General features: G+C 54.9%; 1 protein-coding gene across 3 annotated transcripts; it reads left to right on the top strand.

The window, feature by feature from the left end:
• Positions 1-323: 323 nt before the first annotated feature.
• SDCBP2 (syndecan binding protein 2) lies at positions 324-20,141 on the top strand. 3 transcript variants are annotated; one of them, XM_074969479.1, is made up of 9 exons: positions 324-331; positions 14,767-14,844; positions 15,272-15,341; positions 15,874-15,983; positions 16,724-16,888; positions 17,354-17,529; positions 17,626-17,797; positions 18,814-18,905; positions 19,731-20,141. In XM_074969479.1, the coding sequence occupies exons 2-9, from the start codon at positions 14,791-14,793 to the stop codon at positions 19,783-19,785; spliced, it is 894 nt and encodes a 297-aa protein (XP_074825580.1). In that variant the 5' UTR covers positions 324-331; positions 14,767-14,790; the 3' UTR covers positions 19,786-20,141. The 3 variants fall into 3 exon arrangements, with proteins under 3 accessions (XP_074825580.1, XP_074825581.1, XP_074825579.1); XM_074969480.1 differs by lacking the exon at positions 324-331 and adding an exon at positions 7,229-7,305 and having other exon boundaries at positions 16,727-16,888; XM_074969478.1 differs by lacking the exon at positions 324-331 and adding an exon at positions 7,229-7,305.
• The last annotated feature ends 255 nt before the right edge of the window (positions 20,142-20,396 follow it).

Here is a 20,396-nt window from a genome sequence, read left to right as displayed (position 1 = left end):
TGGAAGCCGAGAGCAGGAAACTCAGTGTGCCCAAGGCCTCTTATTCTACTCTTGCTAAAGTAGGTCAGGGCGCTCAGCTGCCAGGAGAGAGATGAACAATGGCCAGCTGTCTGAACTCCATTGTTGTAGCTTTTTCCGGGGCTGGGCCTCTCTGAACAGACAGGGCCGGGTCCTGGCGACAGGATGCAGCCTGCAGGGACTGTGTGTGTTCCCATTTCTCTCAGCAGGGTTTGTGGAGGGAGCCCTGGCTGCATTCTGGCATGTGGCACGTAGATTCCCACACGCAACGTGACAGGCAGCAGCAAGGACCTGACCGAGGGACTCCTTCAAAGTAGGGATGGTTTTTAAAACCTGCTTTCTTTAGCGTGAAATAGAAATCTGTGTCCTGCCTGGCACTTCTTGCTCTTCTTCTCACTTAGTTATTGTTCCAGGCTGCCTGGGTCACTTGGACACTGTCTGGTTAAAACGAATATATAATGGATACAAAAAATTCATTATGTTACAAACAGAACCTCTGATTAGTGAGATGCTGACATCAGATGCATTTGTCACTCCATGTACGCAGAGTGTTTACTTTTTGCTAAGTTTGGACAATAAATAAAAAGTGAGTCTATATTTTTTTTAAAAGCCCAGTAAGGGAAAAAGCCTGAAATGCATGGGATTGTCTTTATTACTACAGCTATTGTAATGCTGATAGATTACTGTCTGCTAGAGAGGCAGTGAGGGCTAGTGGATAGAGCAAGAGTCAAGGACTCAGCGTGGGTTCTAGTCCCAGCTCTGGTAGTGGCCTGCCAGATGACCTTGGACAAGCCATGTCACCCCTCTGTGCCTCAGTTTCCCCATCTGTGAAGCAAGGATGATACTGACCAACTTTGTAAAGTGCTTTGAGATCCATGGATTAAAAGTTCTGTATGGCCCTGATCCTGTGAAGTCTTTGCAAGATCATGGTCGGTAAGAGCTGGGTATTATTACTGTTACCCAGCTGAGCATTTCTACTGGGGTCTGCATGGGTACAATGCTCATCTTGTGGGATCAAGTTACTGCCAGCTCAAAATGCTCAAAAATCCTGGGCCAAGCCCCCTAAAATAATGAGCTTTTTAAAACGAAGAACGGTGGCTTTTGTGGAGTTTTGCCTGCTGTTTTTGAGCCTTTAGGGGTCGCCTTTTCAAGCTTTTCTCTGCAGAAACAACAGCTAGAACAGTCTTACTTTCTAAAAACTAAAATGAAAGCTGAGAGTCGCCCAGGACTCTCACTGAGGCGCTGGGATTTAAGAGAAATACCAAGTCTCGTACGACTCTAGGGGGAGGGAGTGACGCTGTGGACTGGTAGTGTCACTGACTCCAGCGTGGCTACCCAGAGTGCGTAAAGCTGCACGTCCCTTGATGTCTTTGCAGAGTCGGGCCGGGGCCTAAGTGAGCTGCAGAGGTGGAGTGACCAGACATCCCAATATTAGGGACTTTGGCTCAGAGAGGCAACTATGCCCCCCCTACCCCCTGAAAAAAGACATGCCTCTATTTTTCACACTTGCAATCTGGTCACCCTCTGTGGAGGCATGGCTAGTGAAAACCCTTGTGCAAACTGGCCGGTGTGTGAACAGCCCGCACTTTTCAAAGCCTCAGCACTCAGTCAAATCAAATTCAGTTACACCGCAGCTCTCAAAGGCCTTTCTCCTCAAGAGCAGCTATTTCCTTGCCCTGTTTTAGCTTCTTACGCACACTAGTTTTAGCTGTAAAGTTATCAGAACAACTTTGTATGTTTTGGGGGGGTTGGGGGGGGGTTCTTTGGTCATAGGAGAAATTAATTCCCCCCCGCCAACCTTCTTCTCCAAAATGGCTCAACTGTTTCTTTCTTTCTGTTTTTTACCGGACCCCAAACCTGGGCAATTTCAGTCCAAAAGGTGCGAGTTTGGGAACGTTAAGATCAACCCAGAAGAGGCAGTTGCAACCTTAACTGCGGCAGTCCCTGCCCTCTGGCTAGCACAGCTGCACTGTCAAAGCCCTGTGCCGATATTAACGAATGCATGAAAATAGCCTCTTCCCTGTAGCCGCCTTTAGCATTGCCAAGAATCTCAGAATGGTGAAAGACAGAAACTCCTGGGTGAGGTTCTTTGGCCTGTGTTATGCCTGAAATCAAATGAGATCATCACGATAGTCTCTTCTGCTCTTAAAAATCTATGAAACAGAAAAATGTTCAAACACTTATTTAATTGACAGAAATCAATGCACCTGCATGAGCAGGAGAGCGGCTGGCGCATGCTCTGAGCAGGAGACAGTCCCATCGCAGGCTGGAATGACGCCACCCCAACAAATGCCCCCAGCGGCACGGCGACTGACAATACACTGGGCCAATGAGACACACGATACGGCACAGACGTGTGCTCCTTGGTTGTGCTGTAATCCACAGGGTGGGTCACTGTTGCCTAGCAGCTTTTCAGAGGCAGCTGTTATGAAGTAACCTTTCCCTGGGTGTTGCCTCGCCAAGTGTTGCTGTGGTTTCTAGCCAGGTTCACTTTCTGGCTCTCATGCCGCAGCAAGAGGCTGCAATGTTTGGGCTGCAGAGGAATGATGCAACCTGGACGATTTCCCTTTCACTTAACTCAAGCAGGGCAGGTGGGCTTCTGCAGCACATCCCCTTGAGTGTATCACTGCAGAAGCTGAGCCTCTCTGGAGTTTTAAAAACCGAGCCGGGGGCTCAGCTACTGACCTGTAGCAAGCCTCTCACCGTGGCCGGAAGCAGGGCGTGTGCCCGATGTAGTTTCAGGAGGCTGTGACATAACCGACCTGCTGCCTGGCAGTGCTCTAGGCCTTGTGCGCTGTGGGACTGGCAGGGCTGGAGATTCAGGAGCAAGCTTTGAGCCTGGCAGAGCTGGGTTTGAATGTGTCGGGGCAGCAGTAGCCGTGTGGCAGGCACAGCTGCTTCCGGCAGTATCAATTTCAGTGTCAGTTTTAATTTGAGCAATTAGGGGCTCAGGACCCATCGATAGCCCTAAAAAACCTCCCCTTCTCTTCCACTGGTGACAGGTTGAGTCCCTGCATCCCGGGGGTCCTGCTTTGTTAAGGTCTTTTCCTCATTGTGCCGGGGTATCCCCTTTCCCCTGTGTGGCTTTTGGATATTTTTAATCCCCAGCAGTTTAACCTTTGCTACAACCACTGTCATAGCACGCAGCATTGGCACAGGGCCGGGGGAATTCCTGCAGCATTTCCCTGTGGCTTCAGCCCTGCAGCTTGGGGGTTGGCGACACTCTGACCTTGCACTGGTTTTGCTCCAGGTGTGATGATGAGAAACCTGTGCAGGTCTGTGTGCGGACACGCTTATCTGGGCCAGCTAGGCCACTCTAAGCCAAGTTTAAACAGTGATAAAATTCTCCACACTTTTGAATGAATGAATCTGTCCGGGTTTCTCTCACTGCCAGCCTTGAAAACTGCCCTGGCATCTGGAAATCAAGCTGGGCCCTTTCTGGCCCAGCCAGAAGACCCTCAGGGGGACCCTGACCAAGAGCACTGTGGATGGAGGAACACAGCCTCACCGGCCCTCCCGTCACCCCTGCAGCTAGCTACGGGTTACTCTCACAGAGGCCCAGGTTACAGCATGAGTGTTATGGAAAAAGCTTATCAGGGCTTCAGTGGCAGTGACGCTCTTCCGGGGCACTCCTTCCCACGGCTGCTGCTAAGAATAGCCTGCTCCCCATTTGTCCTCCCCAGCTGAGGTTCCCTCCTGCAGTGATGTCCCAGAGCCGGCAGGGCAGCATTCCAAGGCCTTTGGAGAACTGACCCCGGTGTCTAATACACACAGAGGGCGTCAGGGTGACATTGCACACAAGGGGTGGTCTTGCCAAACAACAAACAGGTCCCCGCACCTGTGTTATTGCCCCCGATTTTGTGCCCAACATCAGAGCAGCAGAGAAAATCTGGGGGCAGTTATGGCCTGACAGTTGACCCTCGCTCCCTGACCCTTTCTGATTTATGCTGCGGTTTGCCCTATGCAAAAAATACTTATCAGCCTCTTTCCCCACTTTGTTCAAACTGAACACACCCTTTGTAACCAAGGAGGAAGCTGATCACAAGGGGGAAACTCATTTAAATTCTGCTCAGACCAAATTTGCATTTAACCTGAGCATGAACCTTGTGTTCCCTTTCTATCTTTGAAATTCAGTGTGCGCCCAACACCCCTAGATGCCATAGAAATCCACAGCCCACCTCCCCTTTCACATCAGAGGGGCCCGGATGAGCCATTGCAGTGAATATTTGTGAGGACTTCTAGGCGACAAGCACCATTACAAGAAAGTCTCACTAGCTACTGATGTTTCTTCTTGGTTTCAAAGGCCTCGTGGAATTACTACATTGGCTGTTACGCAGGCTGCTGTAGTGAAGGCATGTGATCACTCCCCCAGTGGTGTCATATGCACGTGCCCATGTCCAAAGACAGAGGCGTGTCTAGCAGATAAGCACAGGCCTGAGCATCAGGAATCCTGGGTTCTGTTCCTGACTCTGCCACTGACTCGTGCAGCCTGGAGTAACTCAGTTTTCCCATCTGTAGAATGGGCTGCCTGCAGTGGGGGTGGTGAGGATTAATTAACATTTGTGAAGTGCCACTTAATAAAGGGAGTTGGGTACAGCTGTATCCAATACCAGACTGGGGGCAGTTCTAATGCAAAGAGGGGAGAGCAACAAAAAATACCCCATTGCATTCTTGCATACACCCCCAATTGAACAAAACTACCCTGTCAGAGAATGAGTGTGCAATGGGGCGGTCAAACAGTTAAACCATTAGCTGTGCAACAGAAAATTAGGGTAACAGATCACTCCCCAATCAAACCCAAAGGTACCAGCTCTAGGCATTGTGCTGGAACATAGCGCTGCAAGAATAGCACCTGGAGACTGTGCCCATCAAAGGGAAAGCAAACGTGGTAGGAGACACCCTGGCCAGAAAAGAGAGCCCAGACCTGCACCCACAGGCTAGCCACTGGCTAACCTACTGCATCAATGTCAGGGCAGAGGGGGGGTCCCCTGAGCTTTGCAAACAACTCTGACCTCAGACTTGACAAACCCACTACACCAAACACATCTTACAGGCTATTTAGCCAAAAAGAGTCACATGTAGCTACAGAAAGCTCAGAACATGTCAAGCGTCACAATCATTACAAGATGTATGTATGGGTAATATTTAAGGAGTAATGTATTTATATTGAAAGTGTGCTTTATAGACTGGGGGCTAGAAATTAGACCCAGGGGATAATGTGTCTCAGTGATGGCTCATTCGGGTAGAGTGGTGTTGTCACCCCGTCCTTTTTAGCTGGTGATGTAATGCATGGCTCAATTGTGTAGCCTTGTGCAATACAAGGATGTTCAATGGAAAAAAACACCAGATGCAACAGCAAACAAGTGAAACCACATGAAGGTGAAAAAGGAAACTCACAACAAGGCAGGGGTTCACCCTGGCTGTTTTTAGTATAACACAGAGGAGGGAGACACACTCTGTATCCATTCACTAAGGAAACCCTTTGGGGAGCAGGGCTGTTTTCATGGCCTTTTGGACACTGGTTCCTGGGAAGCCAGCCAGCTCAGCAACAAACTGACCTTTGTGGGGATGGGGGAAGGACTTATTTTATTAGCTAGGAAAGGGAACTAGTAATAAGAGTAGGCCCAGGTTGGTATTTTTGTTGTTTTGTATTGTAACCATTTGTTTCCACCAGGCTCTCTTGTTTCTAGTTAAAGCTTTATTCTTTCTTAAATCAACCTACGTTTGTTTTATGATAAATGCTCACAAGTGCTGTGTGCTATACAGGAATGGTGATTTAAGATAAACCTAGTCAACTGGGGTACACAGCACCTTTGGGAGCAGAGGGTCTGGGATTTCTGTGAGTAGTCAGTGTCAGGGGCTGGATATCACAGGGGGATGAGTCAAAGGGTCTTGAGGCCTGGGGCGCACGTATTGTTAACCAGCTAGGCATAGCCAGGACAGGCATAGCCCAGAGGAGAGGGAGTGGCTGATAGGCTGGTGGTAGGAGCTGCCACCCAGCCAAGAACAAGCGAGTCTCCCGCACTCTGGAGGCAGAGTGACTCACAGTCCTGGGTACCCCGAGAACCGTCACAGTGTCATATCAATGCTGAGCATTTAGAATACTATGTAATAAATTAGTATCCAGGGACACATTGTCCCTGACTGCAGGGCTTTGACACCATCAGGCTTCATGCTGGAAATAGCGGTGATACTCCAGAGCACAGACGGAGCTCTTTAAAGCCAATGGAATCTGACGTGCATTTCTCACCTTCAGCAACCGGGCAGTCAGGCAGCTCTGGTATCAACTGCTCCCTGGGTGTGTCTGTTTGTGTTGCTTTGTATCAACGTTACCAGGCCACACAACTTGCAGCCATGGCCCCAAATGCAGATTTGGGGCCATTGTAGCTGTTCTGTTCTCACCAGGATGGCTAAGGTACTGATCACCATGCTGTCCCAGCCCTCGTGTCTTGTTGCTATCTGTGGTGCCCAGGCTGTGCGACGTGCTAGATGAAGCCGGGACGTTGTTGCCAGAGAAAACATGGCTCTCTGGGGGGAAATAAGACTTTGCAACAGCTTTAAAAATGTCCCAAATGGTCACATTCAGTTGCAAAGAATTTTCAACCAGTGCGCTGAAGCGTGGGAGCGATGGGTTGTGTATCATCAACCCCAGTGTAGAGCTGGGAGGTGACTTACTCAAGGCCACAGCGTGGGGGTCAGAGCCAGGAGTCAGCCCTGGTCCCATGACCTGCATCCACAGCACTAGGCCACGCTGCCTCCCTGAGGGGTGCCAATGACTGACCTAGACCTTGCAGATAGGCTAGGAGAAGCTGTTCCCCCAGACTAGTCCTGCCTTCCAGCTAGACCCTGAATCCTGGAGCCAATGGGCCATTTTAGTTCCTGTGACTTGTGTGATACAAACCGTCTGTGCTAGAAAAAGTGCCAGGATCGTGCCCCGTTGAAGCCATGCACCCAAGAGTCCGTGACTCCAGGTTTGCTGCACGGAGCAACCTGAGTCTCAGACCCACACATATTCCACGCATGCTCCTTGCTTCGGGCCTGGGTGATCCTCACACATTTTGCCAGCGTGGAGCAGGGACAGAGCTTGGCTTCCTCTTTCCTGCACCTGCCTGTTTCCTAGGCTGCTGAATTCCTCTCTGGTGACTATGTTGTCGTCAGCTGACGGGGTGACGCCCCTCCCAGGCAGGCGGCACCTGTGTTTTGCTTCTATTATAAAATCACAGACCTTTGGAAGAGGAAGGCAGAGTGTGCTGGAGAAGAGAAACCTGCTCCAGAGCTGTTCGCCAGGTAAGGAGGGACACCCCTTCAGCAAGGGAGGGGGAGGGATGCGCTCAGCTTCACCTGGCTCTCCCACCCCACCACTCCTTCTTTGGGCTATCGGTTTCCTTAGGGTTGGTAATCAAGCCCAGGTGTTTGCTGTGGGCTCAGGTTCAGCCCAGCTCTGCATTCAACTCCCCGGAGCAGTAAAGGTTGGTTGTCCCAGCTGGGGTTCTCCTCTCTGGGACGCTTGGCTGGGGGCTTGTCTGGCGGGTGCTGTATGGGATGCAGTCTGGTTTTTTCAACCAGGCTGAGACAAGGTGCTTTCATCTGCTCTAACTGAGCATGTCTTAGGCACAGATTCTGCTCTCTGGTGGTGGCCCTTCCCTTGGGACCAGTGCGAGCCCCCAGTGCTCGTGTCACAACAGGATTAGGCTCAGAGGACCAGATTGTCAAAAGGGAGCATCACCTGGGGTGCACAGTGGGAGCTCAGCGCCTTCAAAAAGCTGGCCTGAAGAGTCACCCGGGGAGCTGCTGGGCGCCGAGCATGGAACCTCTGGGCCCAGCCATGGGCGCCGAGCACGGAACCTCTGGGCCCAGCTGTGCGTGTGACGCACTGGAACATCGGGAGACCGACCCTCAGCTGATATAAATTGTCCTAGGTCCATGGACTCCAACTGAATTCTGACAATTTCCACATGTTGAGGAGTTTCAGAGTAGCAGCCGCGTTAGTCTGTATCCGCAAAAAGAACAGGAGGACTTGTGGCACCTTAGAGACTAACAAATTTATTTGAGCATAAGCTTTCGTGAGCTACAGAATGCATCCGATTAAGTGAGCTGTAGCTCACAAAAGCTTATGCTAAGGTGCCACAAGTCCTCCTTTTCATGTTGAGGAGGTGGCCCGAGCCCTTTGCCCCACAGTGTTAAATTGCTGAGGTCCCTGTGAGGCTTGTGTGAAGGGAGCTCTGTTCTTTTTGCTGGGAAATCACTCTGTTTGGCTTTGGGATCTGCTTCCCTTGATGGTTATCGCGCGTCCAAAGCTGGTGGAATGGTGCTAGAACGAGGGGGATTTTTTTTCCTGGTACATTTTCCATCCACCCTGGAGTCATGTTGAGGGCCCAAGCTGCTCCCACTGGAGTCACTCAGCAACTGACTTCACTGGACTCAGGCTTGATCCTGAAGTTTCTCCTCCAGGATTAGTGCCAGGGACGGGGAAGATGGTAACGTTAACGCAGCTCAGGCTGGAGTCTGTTTTCCAGATGCCCTCACTGGCTGGATCTGTGAGTGGAGTTAGTGAATTCCTGCTACTTCTGTGCTTTCCAGCTCTGAACTCCTGGGCACTTGAGTGTTTTTGGGTACTTCCACGTTCCAGAAGGGCTGAGGTTTAGCCGAGTGTGGGGCATCAGGACCCAGGGTGGTTGTTTTCTCTCTGGCCTCAGGTGTGTGCTGCTGTTCTGAGATCTTGGCCCTTTTCGTCAGTGGCCATTGTCATGGCATTTATTCCAGCAGTTCACGTCATTCGGGAGACCCTGATCTTTTGGGCTGTGTTTTCAGAGCCAGGGGCTGTTTCCCAGCATTCAACATGCCCTTGGAAGCAGGAGCCCTGCTAGTGGGGGGAAATAGTGACCCATCCAGAACATGGTTTGTTTTGTTCTGACTAATCCCTGACTTGGGCAACCGCTGACCTGCAGAGCGGTAACGGAACAGAAGGGCGGCTGATGTCACCATGTCAATAAAGTGGGCAGGGATAGCCTTTGCCTTTGCTATTAGATCAGCTGATAGTTTCTTAGGGACGTGGGTGGAAAAAACCAACCCCTGCATCACTGGGACATTGAAAACCAGGCTGGACAGCTCAACAAGGAAGAGTGTGACGGGCAGGGACTCAAGCTCAGAGCTGTATTTAGGTGAGTTCAATGGGAGTTGGGCACCTAGGATCTTGGCCTGAGTGCCCTAGCAGCTGGTTTTTGTTCTGTAGGATCGGAATGGGCAGAAGGCCAGATTCTTTCCAGGTGTCCCCAGGAGAATCACACGCATTTACACCCACTGAGAACTTGGCCCAGAATCTTTAGGAGAGGTTCAGGCCAGACTGCAAGAAGGGTAGAAAGTAAAGCTACACTGCAGAGTAAACCTGGAGTCTCATGTGTCTAACCCTCCCCGCCACCGCTCCCCTGCCACCACTCTCCTTCCCTGGTTGGTTTCCCATCACTCCAGCTGCAGACAATGGCAGCTTTGCCTGAGGCCAGCCTGCAGGGTTACAGGCAGTGATGAGCTGCCAAAATCTTAAACCAGTTCCCTATAAAACATTCTGATTTAAGGGACATGCCCCAGTATGTATTTTTTGTACCCACAGGGTTACCAACCGTCCGTATCTTCCCGGGAGGAATTTTTAAAATTTAAAATTTTTAAAATTTAAAAATTCCTCCCGCACAGCGATTTAAGAACCAAAAAGCCTGACCTGTCCGGGAAAATATGGGTGTGTGTTAACCCCGCCGAAAGCTCTTTGTTAAAAAGATGGGCCTGAGCTAGAAATGAGCTCCGTTTCCCATGTGTGGGGCCCTGGCACGCCCTGGGGGTGTGCTAGGGGGACCAGATGTCCTGATTTTATAGGGACAGTCCTGATTTTGGGTCTTTTTCTTCTATAGGCTCCTATTACCCCCCACCCCCCTGCTGATTTTTCACACTTGCTGTCTGGTCACCCGAGGGTGTGCACATGTGGGTCCCAGCTGCTCCCTGCCCCCCTCCTTTAAGCAGGTGTGCAGGGTTACTGCCCTGGGAACTGCAGGGCACCGGGGCGTGGGGCAGGGCTAACTGGAGGCAGGGGGTGCGGGGCTGGCTGCGGGCAGGGCAGGGGGTGTGGGGGTGGCTGGAGACAGGGGCTGGCTGCAGGCAGGGGCTGGCTGCAGGCAGGGGCTGGCTGCAGGCAGGGAGTGCGGGGGTGGCTGGGGGCAGAGGCTGGCTGCAGGCAGGGGGTGCAGGGGCTGGCTGCAGGCAGGGGGTTCAGGGGGTGGTTGGAGACGGGGCTGGCTGCAGGCAGGGGGTGCGGGGGTGGCTGGAGGCAGGGAGTATGGGGGTGGCTGGAGGCAGGGCAGGGGGTGCGGGGGTGGCTGCGGACAAGGCAGGGGGTGCAGGGGCTGGCTGCAGGCAGGGGGTGCAGGAGTGGCTGGAGGCAGGAGCTGGCTGTGGGAAGGGGGTGCAGGGGTGGCTGGAGGCAGGGGCTGGCTGTGGGCAGGGGGTGGCTGGAGACAGGGGCTGGCTGGAGGCAGGGCAGGGGGTGGCTGGAGGCAGGGCAGGGGGTGGCTGCGGGCAGGGGGTGCGGGGCTGGCTACAGACAGGGGCTGGCTGCAGGCAGGTCAGGGGGTGGCTGAAGGCAGGCGGTGGCTGGAGGCAGGGGGTGTGGGGGTGGCTGCAGGCAGGGCAGGGGGTGACTGGAGGCAGGGCAGGGGGTGACTGGAGGCAGGGGGTGCGGGGCTGGCTGCAGGCAGGGCAGGGGGTGGCTGGAGGCAGGGGGTGGCTGTGGGCAGGGCAGGGGCTGGCTGCGGGCAGGGCAGGGGGTGCAGCGGGGGCTGGCTGGAGGCAGGGGCTGGCTGTGGGCAGGGGGTGTTGGGGTGGCTGGAGGCATAGGCTGGCTGCGGGCAGGGGGTGCTGGGGTGGCTGTGGGCAGGGGGTGCGGGGGTGGCTGCAGGCAGGGAGTACGGGGGTGGCTGCAGGCAGGGCAGGGGGTGGCTGGAGGCAGGGCAGGGGGTGACTGGAGGCAGGGGGTGCGGGGCTGGCTGCAGGCAGGGCAGGGGGTGGCTGGAGGCAGGGGGTGGCTGTGGGCAGGGCAGGGGCTGGCTGCGGGCAGGGCAGGGGGTGCGGCGGGGGCTGGCTGGAGGCAGGGGCTGGCTGTGGGCAGGGGGTGTTGGGGTGGCTGGAGGCATAGGCTGGCTGCGGGCAGGGGGTGCTGGGGTGGCTGTGGGCAGGGGGTGCGGGGGTGGCTGCAGGCAGGGAGTACGGGGGTGGCTGCAGGCAGGGCAGGGGGTGGCTGGAGGCAGGGGGTGGCTGCGGGCAGGGGCTGGCTGCAGGCAGGGCAGGGGCTGGCTGGAGGCAGGGGCTGGCTGCGGTGCAGGGCAGGGGATGTGGGGCTGGTTGCGGGCAGGGCAGGGGCTGGCTGCGGGCAGGGGCTGGCTGCAGGCAGGGCAGGGGATGTGGGGCTGGCTGCGGGCAGGGTGGGGGGCGCTCACGGGCAGAGCGGCTCGGAGCAGCCCAGGCCCAGCGGAGCAGCGGGGACCCACCCGGCAGCAGCGGGAGCCCCAGGGCCGGGGGAGCAGCAGCACCAGGGCTCGTGGCCAGGGCCAGGCGGCAGCCCACGTGGCTACCGCAGCGCAGCGCCCCCGGCGACCGGAGGAGGAATCACATCACTTCCCGGTCCGGAGTCCAGCAAAGCCTTAGCGCCCCCTGCTGGGAAGCGGGTTAACAACCGGCTCCAGCTCCCGACTGGTCACGGGTTCGGGCCCCCGTCGGACTCGGGGAGATTCCTCTGCTGCTTTCCGTGCCATTGGGGTCTGGGCCCCTGTCTCGTGCCCTCTGTCAGTGTCACTGGGGGAGGTGGGGGTGGGAGCGTGGCACGGTAAAAAGCTCGTTGTCACTTGGTCCTTCGGGGGAAGCCATCACAGCTCTACCCTGGGATTGACAAGAAGCCGGACAGAGAAAAACCCGCAGTTCTGTACCTCATCGGGCTCGAGTCCGAGCACAGCAATCAACCCCAGGTTGCTGCTGTCATCTCAAGCCCCCGCCCACCAGTGGGGCTGCTGGCAGAGGTTGCTTCCACCGGCAGTGGACAGCAGTGCGTGCTTGGCCATCAGACCGAGTTTTAACAGGGCCATGTTAACTTAAACCCTGTGGCCAGCGCCCACTCCAATGGACTCTCATGGATCTGTGCCAATTGATACCATATCTATAAAACCAGCCATACCCAGTGTCCGGGCCTGTGCTCCTAACAGTACCTACAACGGAGAGGGCTGGTCAGCCAGATTTTACTAGTCACACAGTTTGTGTCCTTTTTGCATCTCAGACAAGGGAAGTGACTAGTCAGTTTCGCATGTGCTGATGGTCCGTTTCGCCTTCTGACACCCCTGCCTCCCTTGCCTTGTTCGCCCTGCTGAAACGTTTGGGTTATGGAGTCTGCAGGGGAACTTTTTCGGAAGACCCAGGTCTTGCCAGGGAGGGCAAATTGGCAGATTTGATCTGAGAATTTTCCTTGGAGCAGGATGTGAATTTACCTGCAGCATCTTCCAACAGGTGGGTAAGGGGGGTGTGTGCGAGAAAGAGAGAGAGAGAGAGAGAGCCTGACTGTACCCTGGGTTTTGTGTGTGCATCTCTCTCTGTCTATGGAGGTCAGGGGCTGAGGCTGCGAACCGTATTGTCGTATCCTCCCCTGTGCTTCATTTGTAGGCTCCATTTCGGGCTCTCTCTCTCTCACACATGCAGAGGGACAGATGTGCTTGTACACACACACAGTCACAGAGGGACATGTCACTTGGGCACAGAAAGACATTAAAACACCCAGTCATAAGCCCACTGGAGCACCCTGCAGGCGAGGCGTTTTAAGGAGCTGTGCCAGCCTTTGCGGGTGGTGGAGGTGCCTAGGCGAGAGAGAAAAGGAATCCTATCCCTTTAAGATGTTCTGGCATTAGGGCTCCTTCCCTTGATGTGCAGAAACCAATCATGTGATGCTGCAGAAACTTGGCCCGGACCCGAAGCTGTATCAGTTCCAGGCCTCACGTGACCAACCTGTTTGAATGGGATCTTTTCATGGGCAGTGCCTGCTGACACAGGCCTCCTGTGCTCTGAGCTTCCAGCGCTGGGGGTGGCTCACAGCTGTGGGGAAATCGGACGCCAGGGCAGGCGCCCGCCCCGCTGCCTGTTTATTATGGGGGTATTAATGGCACAGAGGCAGCTATTCAGCCAGCAGGTCACACCAGCTAAAGCCACAGCACTTGGGTAGTTACTGGGAGGGGTTGGAAGCCAGCAAAACACAGAGAACAAATGTATGAGGCATGGCGCCAGTCTTCTACAGCAGCTACCTCTTGGTGTGTAGCCCCCCCCAACACTCGCCCCCCCCCCCCCCCCCCCGGCCAGGGCTGCAGTCATTCGAATGCAATGGCAGGCTGGTTTGGTGGTGTTGGTGTTGAACCAGGTGCTGTGGGTCTATTCCTGGCTCTGCCACAGACTTCCTGTGCAACCTTGGGCCAGGTCCGAGACCACAGTCTGCCTCAGTTTCCCCACCTGGCTATAAATAGCTTGCGGAGCTGACTGGATATGTGATACATGTGCACAAAATGAGAGCGTCAAGCGGCAGGAGGGGACAATGCGGTTTTAATTGCACGGGGTGGTACGGGCACCGACATTGACATGACAAGGGAAGAATTTGAACCAGGCATGACTCAGCCTGACAAAAACCTTATTGCCCTGGCAATCTCCACTGAAACCCTGATGCCTTATGTGCTCCATGTGCAGAGTGTGTGTGTGTGTGCATCGCACGCTTGCGTTTGTGTGCCTGCGTGTGCGTGTGTGCACAGTTTCTGTTCTGTCGCGCCAACGTGCATCACGTGTGGGGGACTGGCCATGATGCCATGATCCCGTCCTAAGCTCATGCCCCCGCTGGGCTTTTTGCCCATGAAGCTGAGTGGGTTACAGGGGGATGATTGGGCTGATCTCTTTTGCTTTGACTGCTTGGAGCAGAATTGTGCCCAGCTTGGCTAAGAGAACACAGACAGAGCTAATGTTCCAAACTAGACACTTGGGCCAGGTGCCTCTTTCTTGCAGATTGGTGAACCTGGTCTGAATTATCCTTCCTGTGGCTGTAGCCCAGAGGGAAGTGAACCACAGTGGTTTGGACTCAGGTTTTGCTTTGAGCTGCTGGGTTCGTTTTGTGGTGTATTTGAAAACTGCTGGAATTGTAGGCTGTCATTTTAATTTGCATGGGGTTTCCTGGTCCTGCTTGCAAGCTAGGGGATGCTGTAGCAAAGTGTGCAGGAGAGAAAGAAACAGCTTAAAGCAAGACTGGGGGGTGAGTTGTGCATCACTGATTTAGGGAGCAGCCTGCTTTGTCTCTCTCTGGTTTTGGTTCTGCTACGTGAGGGTTCTGGAGTCTAAGAACAGAGCAATGTTACCTTGCAACTAGCAACACTCCAGCAAGAGTGTTTTATGTTTGATCTGACATCTTGGGCTGTGTGTCGTGAACATACCACATTGGAACCTGAAACTTGGGAACTGTGGGGCAGTACTTGCCCAGCCCCATGTAGACTGCCCTGCAGCGTGCTGACTCTGGACATTAGTGTAGCAGTGTGCGGAGCTTTGTGCCCTGAGAGGCTGGGCCTTTCCTTGCACTGGTACATCAGGCAGCTCGGAATAAGGTTTGACAATGAATTGGAGGTGGGGGGGAGGAATGTAACCTTTGCTCTCTGCTCCAGAGCATCCATCTCACTCTTGCCTTCACATGCCCTCTTATAGGTGGTTCCTGTGGACGAAGCAGCCATGTCAACTCTGTACCCGTCACTGGAGGACATGAAGGTGGATCAAACCTTGCAGGTAAGAGGCTGGGTTTTGGGTCCAGTTGACACCGAGCTCAGCTGTTGGAGCAGCTTCTGCCAAGCCTCCAGTGTGGCCCTGCCCATGTGGAGGGGCGGTGACGGTGTGCCCTGACGGCCTTGCGCCGAGTGATGCGCTATGTCCCTTTTCAAGCGAAGGCCTCGGACACTGAGTGAGCAGGGTCCCCACCTTGCCTGTGGTTTGGTTTCAGTGACCAGCTCAGCTTTGTCGCCCAGCACCCTGCCCTGAGAACGTGTTTCCCAGCCCATTACATGGTGGTGAAAGGGAAGGCGTGGATTCACTCCAGCCACTGACAGAGCGCAAGGACAATCCCAGCTCCCCAGGAGCTGGGGGGGTGGGGTGATAAAATGCGCCCACCCTTCCCGCTCTCCATGCCCACACAGTGAGGTCTGTCTTCTCTTCACAGGCTCAGGCGAATGCAGCCACCAGGGCTCTGGCTGGGGCTGCAGAGAAGTCAGAGCCAGCCAAGGCGACTGGTAAGTCCCAGCTGAGACTCAGCCTCTCGCCACGAGAGCTGGTTTCGAGGGAGAGTCTTCTAGACCAGGAGTGGTTTCCATAGCAGCTCAGGGGGCAGGGGAAAGCAATTATGCCCCAGTGACCAAAGAGTCAATCTCAGCTGCACTCCCCTGCCAGGCCAAGCACAGTGAGGAGGGGCTGTGAATTGGCTGCTTAGGGTGACGCAGCGGGGAGGGACCATCTGGGGGAAGGTCCGATCGTTGCCCTGAGGCTATAGGACAGGGGTGGCCAAACTTCCGAGCTGCCTATGACAATGCTCAGCAGTTCGAGAGCCAGGGCGCACCTGCCGGGGCTCAGAGCATCAGTCCTGCAGTGGGGCGAAGGGCTTCTGTCTTGCAGGGTCGGGTGGTCTTGGGGTTGCAGGACGTGGGTAATTACTGTTCGTCTCAAGGGAGGCACTCAAATCCTGTGGCAGGAGGACAGGGCCCCAGGGCGGTGCCTGATCAGCTTAGCTCTCTGAATGGACAATGTTCTTCTCTCTTCCCCCCTCAGCCCCACCTGTTCTGTACCCAAACCTCAGGGAGCTTGGGGATTATATGGGGCTCTCGCTCTCCAGTGAAGAGGTCCAGAAGGACCTAGCCCTGGTCCCAGCAAGTGGCAACGTAGGTATCGCTGTCTGGCCAGAGAATGTAACTGTATCTGTCTGTCCCCCCGCTCACACTACTCACGTCCTAGGCCCCAGTAAGCTGTGTCCTCGTCCCCACCCACGCCGGACACTCTGTAGCATCTCCTGGTAGGAGGGGAAAGAACCGGCAGGCCAGACCCAGGCAAAAATACCCTTGAAGAAGCAGATGGGTGCCTGAGGAGTGGCCCTGGGAGAGCCAGCCTGAGTCTCGCTTCCTGGCCGGCCCATAGATCTCTCGGGGATTAAGCTGATGCCGGGGATTGGGCTGTCCCTCGTTTCTGGGGAATGTGCCGTATCCTTGTCTCCTTCGCCGCTTGGAATCCTGCCTTCCCACACAGCCCTCAGCCACTGGCTACTCCTGATGCAGCCGGCTTTTGCCCCTGCCACCATTGCTGGGTCTTGCACTTGGCATCTGCAACATTCTGCAGCAGTTCTGGAGGAAAGAGCTTTGTCTGAGTCCTGGCCCAGTTGGGTGCAAGGGGCTGGGGGATGTGCATGGGGGGAGGGGGTCACCTCCCTTTTCTGCTGCCTGGCTCTGCTACCAGAGAGTCTCCCATCTCCCCCCACCCCTGGCCCCCCACTGCCCACTCCAGTGTTAGACACATGTGAGGGACCAGCCCTGGTGCCATCTTCCCCCCCCCCCACTCTCATTCCACCCCATGGACCATCTGCCCTTGAGTCGACTCAGATTGTTCATGTGCCGGGTGGATTCTCCAGCAGGCAGGGGCCCTGGTCCCTTCCTCCCAGGGTGTGCTGGTCGCTCCACTGACAGGAAACAACCTCGGGCTGCGCAGGGCAGAGATCAGGCCGGGCCTGCGGGAGCTCCACCTCTGCAAGGACGAGCGCGGGAAGACTGGGCTCAAGCTGAAAAGCATCGACCAGGTGGGTTCTGAGGCCAGTGTGCGCTGCTCACCTTGGGTTCACTGGGGTCCCATCAGGCCTGGCTCCTGAGCGCCGGGGCCGGGACCTGCTGAGCAACCTCAGCGTTAATAAGAACTTAGACGAGGAGAAGCAGGACCCCTTTGTGATAGTGATCTGTTTGGTCTGAGGATGAACTTTGCTGTGCTCTGACCGTGAGATGGGATACCAGGAGACAAACTCCCTGGAGCCAGCCTGGTGCCAGGCTCGTACTGGCAGCGCCCACTGTGGTCCTTTACCTCTGTCACAAACCCTCACATTGCAGCCCCAGGTCTTTCCAGCTGAGGACTGGCCAGCATCCCTTGCTGAGCTGCTCCACAGTCAGCTGGAGTGGTCACCGCTGAGCGATGCGAGCATTGTCCCGGGCACGGGATGCCTGGTGCACCCAGCGCCGCCCACGTGACAGTCTGACTCCTCCTCATCCCGCAGGGGGTGTTTGTGCAGCTGGTTAAGGCCTACTCCCCGGCATCCCTCGTCGGGCTGCGCTTCGGGGACCAGGTGCTGCAGATCAACGGGAAGGACTGCGCTGGCTGGAGCACGGACAAGGCCAACAGGGCCCTGAAAAAGGCCTCCCCGGAAAAAATCATCGTGATCGTGCGAGACAGGTGCGTGGGGTGCGGGGGCGTGCTCGGCCTGCGTCCGGCTTTCTCAGCGGCGCGTCAGGTCCTGACTAACCGCCCGTGTCCTGGTGCCTCCCCCAGGCCCTTCCAGCGCACGGTGACGATGCACAAGGACAGTACGGGCCACGTGGGGTTCGTCATCAAGAAGGGGAAGATTGTTTCTCTCACCAAAGGCGGCTCTGCAGCCCGCAACGGCCTCCTCATCAACCACTACATCTGTGAGCTGAACGGGCAGAATGTCATCGGCCTGAAGGTAAAGGCCCCCGGCGAGACGTGCCAGGAGGGGTGCGCGTGTGAGACTCCCTGAGCCAGGCCCCTGGCCAGGAAAGGGACCTGCTTGTGACCATCCCTCGCTCGGGGCCTGGTCCCACAGAGGGAGAATCCTGCTTCTCTGGGGCAGTCGTAGGAAGCCCCTTGCATTGGGCTATGGTGCCCTACAGCTGAAGATTTGTCTCTCTCCTGAGAAACGGGACTGAGTGGGCTGAGACACTGCCACTGTGGGTTACTGATGCCTCCTTGCGAATTGCTGCTGTTGAAGTGTTTCCTGTGGAGATGGGTCAGACCAGACAAAGCAGCTGGGTACTGAGGAGTTTGCGGGGAAGATTTTCTAGAGCCACCCAGCCCCTTTCAGTGGGACTCGGGTCCCGAACGCCCCCTTGTGGCTTTGAAAATCTCCCCCAGACGGTGTCTTTGATTAAAAGAAAGAACTGGCAGTTGGAGGCTGAAGGAAGCTGATCTCTTGTTAACCGTAGCGGAACTGAAAATATAAACTGGAGTAGTTGGCTGCAGAACACACTCAGTGGCTGTTTTGGTCCCTCTTCCCAGGCCTCCCTTTTACTGGGGGCCCAGCGTGGCCCCAGCACGGGGGTGAAACAAAGTCTTTTTTCATGTCATGCAGTGAAGTTAACTGGTGTGATGTCAGCCTGAATAAGGGCTGGTTTGTGGGAGGTCCCTGCAGCTGCCTCTAGTGCGAGAGTCTTTTGGTTTTAAAGGCTGCCGGGTTAAAATTTTTTTTAAAAAATCAAGGCTGACGGGTTTTTTTTTTCACTAGCGAGGTTTGCACAGCAAATAGCCGCCCCGTGCATGCCTAACTCGCACCTAGCAGGGAACTGACAGGCCTACGCTCTGGCCACGCTACATCTCCTTGGGCTGCTGCAGGAGCGCCCAGCGGAGTGGCAGGTGTGCGTTCGCTCGGCCTAGGGGGGAGCCCTTGGCCTGTGCAGTAGCTGGGTCTGTGATGTTGTGTTTCTCAACTCTTCCCCCCTCAAGGACAAACAAATCCTGGATATCCTGGCTACAGCTGGTAACGCTGTCACCATCACCATCATCCCCACAGTGATCTACGAGCACATGGTCAAACGGTAGGGACACTGGCTTCCCACACACACAATGGCAGAGTGAGCGCCTCCTGGCCCGGCGTGTCCCAGCTGGAGGCATCTGTGAGACCTTCATAGCATTCTGTTAGAATTCAGAGCCTGGGCTCCAGCCTGAACCTGACCCAGGCCAGCCACAGCCGTGCCCCGGGGCTTTTATCACAGTGTAGGCATGCCCTCAGTGCCGCTGTGCTGGTCCCGTTTGCGCACCGCGGATCAGCCTTCCTGACCCCGCGGGGAGCCTCTGAGCTGAAATTAACACGTTTGTGAAGTGCTGGGTGCTTTCAGTCACCGGTGCTAGAGAAGGGTCTGGTTAATTACTTTAAATTTAAGAAATTATGCCTTTCATAGGTGCCAACAATCCCCCACAGCCTCTGTATGGTGCTTAGCACAATGGGGCCGCTGGCTGCCGCTGCCCTCTTGCATCTTTCCCTTTTCAATTAAAAGGATCAGAACCCACGGTGCCAACAACGCTCATGCAAAGTCCCAAGGCTCCCTCAGCAGGCTTTTTGCAGGCCCGTTCCTCCACTGTCCTCTGTACCTTGCGTGGTTAGAGTCGACGCTGTTCGAGGGACCAGGTCATGCTCCTTTTCTGACAGCACTGGGCGCACTCTGTGCTACGTACATTGGTTTACCTAGTACAGTTTTTTTGGTGCTGTTCATGAAGAGTCAATTCCTGCCCTCTCCACCCCCCAAAAATGTACGGCAGGTAGGCGCTGTCCAAGGGAAGGAAGAGGTGTGCTAGGCAAAGATACTGGGCAGATCCTTGGCACAAACACTTCCTAACTGACCTTTTTTCCATCTACTAACTAGGCTGTCACCTGGGCAGATCAAGTCGTCCATGGACCACTCTCTTCCTGATGTTTAAAGCCAGGCACCTGGTCAGTGGGAGCTCAGAGAATCTTCCTTCCTTTTATTAAATGCAATATAACAAAGACTTTCCTACAATGCCTGGGAAAACAGGTGCATCTCTATGGGGAATATTCTAGAGCAAAGACCAACTGTTTCCTTTAATCTTTTATTCATTCACCTGGACAGGCTTGAGCCTTGTTTTGTCCATCGATCGGCTGGTGTCCGAAGGAGTGTGGGGAGGTGGATGTGGGTAGAGATGCGGGTGTACACACACAGAAGAGAGGTGAGTGGTTGTGGGGAGCCTCCCTGGTGGAGGCCATGTGATGCAACTCTTTCAAGACCCCACACACAGAGAGCTATTTTAATAAAAAGAGAAGGAGTACTTGTGGCACCTTAGAGACTAACCAATTTATTTGAGCATGAGCTTTCGTGAGCTACAGCTCACTTCATCGCATGCAACACGTAGCTCACGAAAGCTCATGCTCAAATAAATTGGTTAGTCTCTAAGGTGCCACAAGTACTCCTTTTCTTTTTGCGAATACAGACTAACACGGCTGTTACTCTGAAACCTATTTTAATAAACTAAATTAAAGATGTTCCTCTTTGCCTGTTCTCAAACCGAGGGAA

Source organism: Natator depressus, chromosome 13 (assembly GCF_965152275.1).
Source record: "Natator depressus isolate rNatDep1 chromosome 13, rNatDep2.hap1, whole genome shotgun sequence".
Classification (NCBI taxonomy): domain Eukaryota; kingdom Metazoa; phylum Chordata; order Testudines; family Cheloniidae; genus Natator; species Natator depressus.
The sequence above is the reverse complement of the archived record's forward strand: the minus strand, read 5'-3'. Positions and strand labels throughout refer to the sequence as shown.